Raw genomic sequence first — 11,185 nt, forward strand, 5'->3', positions numbered from 1 at the left:
TGACATTACAACTTAAACACAAATACAAACTCTAAACTAGGGATGAAAGTGTGTCCAAAATCGGACCGACTTGCCTGAACCTGGAAAACCCGGAACCCGGAATTGAAGAATTATAAGAACTGAGAATTGGACCGGTATACGGTAACCGGTTCGGTTCGGTTCCGGGTATCAAACCGGGTTGAAACATCCCAAAAATACGGTCCAAAATTTTCATTTTTAAATCATTAAATAAAACCATAGTTATCATATCACTTCATCAAAGCATAGTCAAATATCTTAAAACATTATTATCAGAGTATCAAAACATCAGAGTAAACATCCCAGGCTAAAACATCTTGGTGTGTGCAATGCAGTTATCCCGAGCTCTTCTCTCTGCAAGTGGAAGTACCTGAAAACAAAATTGTAAACCGTAAGCACGAAGCTTAGTGAGTTCCCCATACTACCACATACCATACACATAACCACATATACTGGGCACCCGCACGACATCAGACTCTATCCAGGCATCGGGCCCCGCCCGGCATCAGGCCTCGCCTGGCCATCAAGCCCCGCTCGGTATACATATCTGTTTCTCTTAGGCCTCGCCAGTCTCTGGGCCCCGTCCGCTATACGCATACAACATATCACATAATTATACTAGCACATAATGAAACATACTCTAGATGTATTCCTGTCCTAAAGCCTCGCCTATCATGGGCCCCACCCCTGTCCTGTTACTGATGAGCCATGGAACCCCGTCCACACTCCTACTGATAGTGAGATACGGGCCCCTGCCCACACTCACTTCTCTCCTATCACGGGCCCCACCCCTGTTATGCTAATGATGAGATGTGGAACCCCGTCCATACTCAGCTAGTGATGAGATACGGGACCTCGTCCACACTCACCTCTCTCCTATCAGGCACATACAAGTATCACACAAACAACAAGTATAATCTAATATGCAAACATTCCTCGGACACCGCCCGACATCAGACCTTGGTCCGGAATAACATACTATCATACAATGCCTAGGGCTAACCCCCGTGTCTTCTTACCGTACATAAACTAAATGGGTCGGCATTGTGGCCGTAGATCCATGCAAACAGCGAGGAGACTCACCTCACAAGCTGACTGCAGAATCCCGCGAATAAACCTCTCGCTGCTAGCTGGAAGATCCCTGAACTGCTGATCTCTCGAATCCCCGAGCTACTGATCATCATACAAAATGGATAAGTCTGAGATTCTTATAACTTAACCATAAGTCCTCACTGGGGTAGAAGACCATTCCACCCCTCACATACTCTTGTCCAAATGCCTTCAAAAATCAAACTAGGTCAACCTTGGTTAAAGTCAAAGTCAACAGTCAAAGTCAACGCCCAGTCAAAGTCAAAGTTAACAATCTGAGTTGACTCAACTCGTCGAGTCATCACCATGACTCGCCGAGTTCCCTTGCTACTCATAGCCGTGAAAACACGAACCAACTCGTCGAGTCCCTTCATAGACTCGTCAAATTCTATCTTGTACATAATCGGGACAACTCGACTCAACTCGTCGAGTCCCTCTCTGGACTTGCCGAGTTCCTCAGTCTGTTTGGGCCTTCTTAATGGGTTAATCCCCTACTCTTCAGATCTAAGCATCATACTTCTCATATACACTGGAAATGTCCCTTTAAGGGTAAAGTTTCCAGCTTTACCCGTTAATACTCTCAATTAATGGCTATAGCTCAAACCCTAGTCCTTTAAGACTTAGATCTTGATCCAAACATCATCAACGCTCTAAACCAAGGCATATAAACTGAGATCTGGACTCTAGATACTACAAAACACGTAAAGCTTCAAGCTTTATCTACATGCATGGCCTTTTGGAGCTAAAAAGGCCAAAATAGAGGCTTAGAGGTTGCATGGGACTTCCATGGCCATAAAGTTGGCACCTTTATGCCATGAGAGTCCCTCTAGACACTAGATCTGAAGTGTTCCTCACTTGGGATGTCCAAAACCCAAGAGTCAAGCTTCTTGGACTAAAACCCACTAGAAAAGGTGCTAAGAAGATCTAAGTATTCATTGAGCAAGGTGAAGACTTTCTTACCCAAAAATGATGAGAAAAGCAAGGTGTTTCTGGATCTACTAGTTTCTTCTTGATTCCCCCAAGCTTCTCTTTCCTTCCCAAGCTTCAATACTCATAAGAACACTAAAAAATGGCTCACTATAGCATTAGGGTTCGAGATCTAGGGTTTGGACAATGGAGGCTGGAAATGAGGCTGAAAGGTGGGGAATAGGATGCTTAAATAGGGTACAAAAACCCAGATTTAGGGTTTCCTAAACCCAGACCAACTCGTCGAGTTGGTCCCTCCAACTCGTCGAGTAGGTTTCCCAACCCGCGTCCCAAATCTGTTCCTACTCGTCGAGTTCTCCTCCTTGGACTCGACGAGTTGCCTTTTGATTTGGGATTTTTCTTTCCTTAACTGGCCTTTTGGATTCCGGGTGTTACACGGGTATAGTGGGTATGGAATTGGAAATTGATAATTGGAACCTGATTCGTGTATTAGACCCGGAAATAACTGGAAACCCATAAATGGAACTGGAACCCGAAATTTTTAAACAAAAGCAAAAAAATAATTTGTTGTAACCCAAAATATTTTTTAATAAAAGCTCCCCACCAACTGTCATTGAGGTCTCAACTGCTCATTCTCACTCTAACTAAAATTCATATTTAGACCGGTTTATACTGTTAAAGTCCATGTGAAATTCATAACTTCTTCATACGAACTCCATTCTTTACTGTCCTTATATCGACGTACTCCTAATCATGAGATCTTCAACTATTGTTTAGATTGTTTTGCCTAACAATGAATCGATTTGAATTTTAATTTCTGTGCCCACACTGCTGCGTTGAAACTTCGAAAAAGCATAACTTTCTCATACGAAGTCAGATTTGGACGTTTTCTATATGCACGCTCTCGGTTTTACAATTACTATGACTTTCGTTTGGATTGCTTAGGCTAATAAGTAACCTATCTAAAACTCACTTTTTACGACGCACGTAGCCATGGTGGTTAATCGTGGAATTTCGAAGAAGCATAACTTCTTCATACGAAGTCATATTTCAGATTTCTTTATATGTATGGTATCCTTGTCATATATATTATAACTTTAGTTAAGTTTATTTATCCTAAGTAACTTTCTATCTAAATGTCGTTTTTATCACTTATTATATTCTAATTGTCTAGCCCGAAATTGAGGGCGTTACAATTATCTCTCCCTTAGGATGATTACGTCCCGAAATCATCAGCAAAACAAGGCATGTATAATGATTCCGCATGTTACCTTTCCATCCTAGATAACCATAACTCCTATGTCTTTTCAAATGAGTGTCTAACTCTTGGACTTCTTGACTGCCGGTGGTGCTCAAACTTCCACATGCTCTTCATTTTTTGTTGGACCTTTAGTCCTATCCTTCAAGTTACAAATTTGAACTTTATTGGAAAATCCTGTTCCTTTTTTGACGTACTCAATATATGATAAGGTCTTTACTCCAACAATCGTAGCAGAACGAATGGTCATATTCTAATGACCTTCTATCGCATGATGTAATGGATAGACTCAGGTCTATATGAGTCAGACTCTAGCACGGAAGATACCTTCCTTCGTGTTTTAATGTGGTACAACCACATTTATATATGTAGCATTTCTAGCTACTGGCTGTTTAGTCTTAACGACGGTCGCGATACTTTTGTTGATCGCTTTAATTATATTTTCCTTAAATCCCTTGACTAAAGTGGGATATTACATCGAACATGGTTCTTTGAAACAAGTAACTTACTTTGTAGACATTAATCGGACCCGATGACTACTAAGGTCCGAACGAACAATCATCTTCCTAGTCATTACCGAAACGATGGTAGCGATGGACATGAACAAAACGAACTCAACTACTAATGTCTTAGTAACGTGACTTTCCCTGATCCAAGTGCGAGTCTTGTGCTTCCGGTAGTATAGGCCTCTACTACCTTTCACACCTACTCATACTCATCCTAAAAATCACCTCGTAGTCCCTAAGTTCCTATTCCTAAAATCATAAAACAATTTAACACATATGAATGTGTCAAAATAAGCACATGTCCTAACAGACTCTACTAGGCACTCTAATAATGATTATGCCGTTTACCACGTATGTATGAATTTTCCTCGTCTCCTCTTTGGTGTTGTTCCTCTTCACCCTTCGCGATTCAGCTGCTGATTTTTCGTTATTGTTCTTAATTCACTACGTGCTCTCACCATTACAATTTGTACACAAACGTAGGCGTTTAGTGTACCGAGACGTGAGTTTATTATGTTAGGGGAGATTATATTTATGTTTAGACGCATAATCTTCCTTATTACTTCGAAAAGTTATATGTCAGTCCTAATATCATAATCAAGGTTGTGAAAATCGCTCGGCGGTAGCTCGGCGGTCAACTGGCGTTAAGCGATTAATCGAATTAGGCGATGATTAATCGGGGACCCTAAAAAATTAATAAAATTATTTAAAAAATTAATATATCCTAAAAAAATAAGTATTTAAAAATTTTTAAAATTTAAAATTTTAAAATTTTGAAAATTTTTGTATAATATTTTTAAATTTGAAAACTTAAAAATTTGTAAATTTAAAATTTTGGTGTCATATTTGAAAATTAAAAAAATTGAATTTTTAAAATATTTCCCGCCTATGACCGTCGAGGACCGCCAAGCCCGAGTTTGACCAATTTCCGCCAAGCACCTTAATCGTAATCGGTTCAAGGCCGCCAAGTGATTAATCGGCCGCCGAGGCCGATTTCTGCAACACTGATCGTAATTAAAAGTTTAGAAGCCTGAACATATAAAACTCCTTTATCCAACTTATGGTCGGAAACAGACCTTTCATTTAGTCAAATATTGGCAATTTGGCAACCTAAGGTATGTTATAATATAAATTATTTAGCACATAATAACAATTAAGGCACATTCCCTAAAGTATTCTAGTTCAGGTATTCTTCCTAAAATATAATAGACACACATCTCACGATCATCGCTTAGCATTCTAAGTTTAAGTCTAGAAATCTAGCAAAATTCCTAGTTCGCTTAAACTAAAGCTCTGATACTAACTGTGACATCCTCTAATTTTTAGAACCAAAAGGACTTTCTTTACGCTTTAAAAATCAAGATACTTCATTTGCGGAAAATCCCAACATATAAAAATCTTTTAACTACAAGATTGTCTCAAATAAAATCCTAAGGATGTCATAATCAATACAGATACATAAGTTACAACGTAAAGACTTAATGGTCCTGTACACCATTGCAAACTTTGTCTTAATTACTCAACATCCTAATCAAGTTCTAGTAGCTAAAATCTTGATACATGTGTGCATACAAACTGAGTGAGTCAGGTTGGGAAACCTAGTGAGATACATAGGGATTTCAATCCCATAATGTTATTATATATATATATATATATATATATATATATATATATATATATATATATACACATATATATATCTTAATCTTGAAAAACCAACTGTTACCAAACAATATATAAATATATTTCCGACTTGGACATCTATAAAACCTCATACCTATACATTCCCACCTCAATCGATCCTCACAGATCCTAGTCCATGATTATCAGGAAGATAAACCGTTTAAAAGAAAGGGCTTGACTACACCGCTAGGGGCTTCCTTGGCTGGTGAAAGTCATAAAGGCACTCGTGCCATCAAAGTATTTGATGAATATGATATCCCATTTCATCTACGTTTGTGGGTTATGAACCCACACTAGCAACGTAATTCACAAGATCGTCTAGAATGATCAAGTGTTGTCATATTAATTTGGGAGATGACTAGACATACCATTACAATTGTTTGATCCGAACCATCCAAAAAGGAATACAATTTGTACTCTAGTACGTATTTCGTACCATCGACACCTGAAAGTGCCACAGAACAAAACTCTACTCTCTGTTCCTAACTGACATATACTCTCCGAATGAGATTACCCAATATCAAAATTAATTGAACTAGGCATCCATATTAAGTCTTATCTCATTAACGGGTAAAACTACTAGACTTCCAATACCAACTTTGTTTAGAAAACACTATCCTAATTTAGTGTATATATTTAACACATAGCATTTAGGTATTAATCTACTTTTATCTTTACCTCTAATAGTACTTCTATTATTAATATCACGTAATAATATATATATATATATATATATATATATATATATATATATATATATATATATATATATATATATATCTTAACACATATATAACCATCTGGTTCACATATCGTAAAGCATCAAGTACATTTCTAACACATAATCCATCCAATAAGCATATAGCTCACATATAAAATTTTCGACATATATTTAATAATTTAATTAATACTTGTATTAAAATCATGTTCATAAAAGGGAATATGCACTCACATGACTTAGGTGGATAGCTGGTGATTTGGGCAGAGCTTCGTTTAACACCTTAACTTTTCATTTGACGTGACCTAAGTATGATTATTATAGAGTCTTAGTCTAATATTCTCGGCGACTAATAATAGTCTAGATTCCTCACCAATCCCAATGTCTACATCAAAATCTATCAAGTAAGGAATAACCAGGTAAGATCATATCGGATGTAGGGTCCGTTTGGTATACATAGTCTATTGTTTGGAAATGTTGCTTTAAACACCTCAGTAAATCTAGCCTATACATCATCCCTGTAAGTAGATCAATTAATATAATGACTTTGAATTACTGATAAATATTATTTACAAGTTCATAATAATGACTATGAACATAAGTATAAGTTACACTCGATATAAATTAAGTGTAGCTTAACTTAGAAATTTTTAGCGAAACCGGGAAATTGCATGGGTAGAATCTCGACATGAATATTACTTTTCTCGGACTCTTAGATACACAAGAACTTCGCTAAAACACTCACGAAACCCGAAAAATTTGAACTCAAGAAGGAAGAAAGTTTCAGAGATAAAGGAGACTTAAAATGGTGTGGAAATGAAGAAAATTGAGGGAGTATTTATACTACATCGGACACACTCTGCACACCGACAAGAGGCGCACCGCGTCCTCGAGCCTTGTTGGTCCTCTCTCCGCCAACCACATGTCATGCTCCGATCTGTAACATCCAAAAATATGGCCCCGAAAATTTCATTTTTAAAATAGATAATTTAGTATTTCCAAATATCATCTATACATCTCAAATAACCAATTTATCAAATATCATATAAAATCAGCGTAAAACATCATATGCGGAATCCCAATGGCGTGTGCGATGCAGTCAACCCGAGCTCTTCCCTTTGCAACCGGAAGTACCTGAAAAATAAACTGAAAACCGTAAGCACAAATCTCAGTGAGTTTCCCAACATACCCCATACCACACATAATAAATCACATACTAGGCCCCGCCTGACCTCGGGCCCCGCCCGACATCGAGCCCCGCTCGGTATACAGATCTGTTATTCTCAGGCCAATTTGACTATAAAATACATATGTTGTATCATATTGTTCTACCAATTTGACTATAAAATACAAGATTAAATGTAGGTCGCAAGACCTTAGCGAACTCACTTCTTATACATATTAGATGTAAAGCATTAGAACAATGCCTCTCGCGATACCTTAGTGAGCTAACTCTTGGGCCTTGGCAAAACGTATTGTCGCCTTGGAAAACGTATTGTCACAACTTCGCAGGTTTTGATTCACAATTTTGGTTGTTGTTTTGTCATAAAGATGGTAAGATGGTTTTTTAGGTATACTAGCCTCCAAATATGATTATTCTAGTGGATAATTCTTTTTAAAAACGTACATAATGGTTGTTTAATTTCTATCTAGATGCATGGAAGTCTAGTAGTTGAGGTGCAAAGTTCCATATATAAGGTACAACGATTCAAGCCTCGACAAACCCATGTTATTGCTAGTGTTCAATAGTTAACCTTCCACATGAGTGCTAGAATAATACAATTTACCATTTTTCATAATGGTTGCTTAATGGGTATTTGATTATGTGTCACCCTAAAAATACGCATACGTATTGGTGTCGGGTGTTGAAAATTCGTTATTTTAGGATTTTGTACAAACATATTAAGAATCAACCCGTAATCATAATACGCCCAAATGGTACACAAATAATTATAACAAAACATAATAGCACCCATAATTATAACAAAACATAATAGTACGCCCAAAGGGTACACAACACATAAGATCCACCAAAATGGTACACAACACATAAGATCCGGTAAAAAACGTTATAGAAACTTGCATAAAATTGAAAACGAAATTCGAATTACTGTTGGTTATAATATGAATAATGAATGGTCAACCACATAAATGGCTGAAAGACGATTTCTCAACCTTAATTTCCCCCCTTAAAAATCTCAACTTTCCCCACATTTTCTTGAGTGAAAGTTTGATTGTTTCCCAGATTTGAAGGACCTTCTTCTCCATCAACCCCAATCCTTTCTTCATCCGCTCTTTCCATAATTCTCCACTTGCATCACCAACCATGGTATGTATCTCTTCTTCTTGTTGATTTATGATCCTATTTTGAAGAAATTTATTTGATTTATATATGTTGATGACCATGATCCAATTCTATGTTTTGATGCATGATGGGTGTATTTCCATTTGGTTTTTGGTTTTTGTTTTTTTCGTTGTAATGATTTGTGGATTAGGCGAATGCGGCATCTGGAATGGCTGTTGACGATCAATGTAAGTTAAAGTTTTTGGAGTTAAAAGCAAAACGGAACTACCGGTTTATTACATACAAAATCGAGGATCAACAGGTGATCGTTGACAAGATTGGTGGCCCTGATAAAAACTACGAAGATTTCACAAACTCTCTTCCTGGCGATGAATGCCGCTATGCTGTCTTTGATTTTGACTTCACTACTGACGAGAATTGTCAGAAAAGCAAGATTATCTTCATTGCCTGGTACCCATATCAAATCTATCATCACAATTCACATGCATGCATGCCTTTTCCTTCCATTTATCTTTTTATCTGATCATCATAAAAATGCGGTAATCTATAACTGAGAGGGTATATATATATATATGCTGATATAAGAAAACGATAATGGGTTATTGCAGGTCACCAGATACATCAAAGGTGAGAATGAAGATGGTGTATGCAAGCTCCAAAGACAGATTCAAGAGAGAACTTGATGGGATTCAGGTCGAGTTGCAAGCAACGGATCCTAGTGAGATGAGCTTCGATATTTTAAAATCGCGGGCTAATATCTAAATAAATTTCTTCTACAAGAGAATTTGGTTTCATAAACCTTTATTAATCATTCTCTTTTATTATTTTTTTGCTCAATTTTTTCTATAAGATCTAAGTACTCCTCATTAATGTAGTGTAATGCATCACTATGTCCTCGTATCTTCACTTTTTATTGACATTCAATATTCATTAAAGTCTATACTTTTGTACTACGCAATTATTCATATTTGTAATTGGCATTCAATCCTAGAGATACTATTACAAAAAAATTGACGTCTAAATCATAGATTAAAAATTGTAAAGGGAAACCGATATTTCACAAGATTAGTTTCTTCAACTGTTGGAAAATAGTAACCTTTTATTTTTCTACATTACAATTTTTTACCGGAGTATCCCTGCATGAGATGATATATGCGGTTAAAAGATCTAAAATGCCTAAAGCAGTCGACATCAGCTATATAGTACTCGGATCATCATTCATGATGATTAGTGACACGGTGAAAGAGGGACTAACAAGTAACAACTACAATTCCTCATCCTTCAAATTTTGGTAGTAATTAAAAATATTTATGTTATAAAATATACATCATAATTAATTAGGTTTCTACTCAAGAAATAATACTAAATTTGTAGATTGTGTGCCCTTCCTAATATTGATTAGGTTTCTACTCAAGAAATACTAAAAATATTTCGTATACGTACATAAACTTTTTTTATTTATAAAAATTATTATATGTAAAATATTAGGAATGCATACCCTTGAACCAAATCTTACATGCCTTGACCCACACCAATGTAAACGTCCTGACGTGTGCCTTTAATTGCATAAATTTATATATTTTACAAAAAAACAACAAACCAACCCTTGCTTTTTGGGAGGGAACACACATTTGTATGGGAATTGAAATTTTTTAAAAACTTACAAATATTTTTTATTTGAAACTCCTCCAAGCCAAAATACAAATACAAGTCTAATATATATCAAAAAAACAAAACCCTTTTTAAAGGGATATCACAATGCGTCCTTGAGCTCCCCACGTCTCCACTCACACACTATCCTCTGCCTGTTGGTCCATAGTTGACTCGTTGACAGCTTTAAGTGCACTGGCTATGTGCCTCCGCTAATTAGCTAATAGGTCCAGCAGAGTCAGTCGCCAGTTGCGTCTTGACGATAGTAAATTACCTCAACAGATCTATCTCTCTCGTCGGTCATCGATCAACAAGCAAATCAGTAAAGTGGCTCTGCTTCCTCTCATCGTGTGGATAGCTGGTAATGAAAGAAATAAATATGTTTCACATATCCCGCTCTAACCCTCCAACGTACCGGCACGACAAGCCTGTATAATCATAAATGATTATATAGGGTCGTCTGTTCCTTTCTCCTCCGCCACCATCCCCACCACCATTACCACCACCTCTGACATTAACCGACTCCACCATTGCCATCTCTGTCAGTTATACCACCACCACCTCTGCCACCACCAACAGTCATAATCATATATTATTACTCAATTTGTGAACTGACATATATGTATAATCATTTATGATTTGGAATATACGCATAAACATGTATAATCATATATATTATACCGCTCTGACATATAATCATTTATGATTAAGCATACCTCACTGCTGTCGGAACGCTGGAGCGTTAGAGCAGCAAATGAGAAATATATGGTTGAGGTTGAATCTCAAGATCTCTATTTTTTTTTAATCTCAAATGAACCGTCCTATATATATATATATATATATATATATATATATATATATATATATATATATACAGAGAGAGAGAGAGAGAGAGAGGAAGGATCATTTGAGAACCTATAGTTTCCCGAGAACCCGAGAACTAAAAGTGGACCATTAGATCAAAAAACTGAAGGGTCAAGATCAAAGATGGCAATATGGTAATAAACATAACTTCAATGGTATATGTGGTT

General features: G+C 36.7%; 1 protein-coding gene across 1 annotated transcript; it reads left to right on the forward strand.

Moving 5' to 3' along the window:
• Nucleotides 1-8,408: 8,408 nt before the first annotated feature.
• Nucleotides 8,409-9,427, forward strand: LOC145161642 (actin-depolymerizing factor 7-like). Its single transcript, XM_079081208.1, has 3 exons — nucleotides 8,409-8,528; nucleotides 8,695-8,954; nucleotides 9,113-9,427. The coding sequence occupies exons 1-3, from the start codon at nucleotides 8,526-8,528 to the stop codon at nucleotides 9,264-9,266; spliced, it is 417 nt and encodes a 138-aa protein (XP_078937334.1). The 5' UTR covers nucleotides 8,409-8,525; the 3' UTR covers nucleotides 9,267-9,427.
• Nucleotides 9,428-11,185: the final 1,758 nt, after the last annotated feature.

The sequence above is a fragment of the Lactuca virosa genome, chromosome 2 (assembly GCF_052849685.1).
Source record: "Lactuca virosa cultivar CGN04683 chromosome 2, Lactuca_virosa_CGN04683_v6, whole genome shotgun sequence".
Lineage (NCBI taxonomy): Eukaryota > Viridiplantae > Streptophyta > Magnoliopsida > Asterales > Asteraceae > Lactuca > Lactuca virosa.

Coding starts and splice junctions, on each gene's coding strand:
- LOC145161642 (XM_079081208.1), top strand. Junction 8,955..9,112: donor AAGATTATCTTCATTGCCTG/GTACCCATATCA, acceptor GGGTTATTGCAG/GTCACCAGATACATCAAAGG.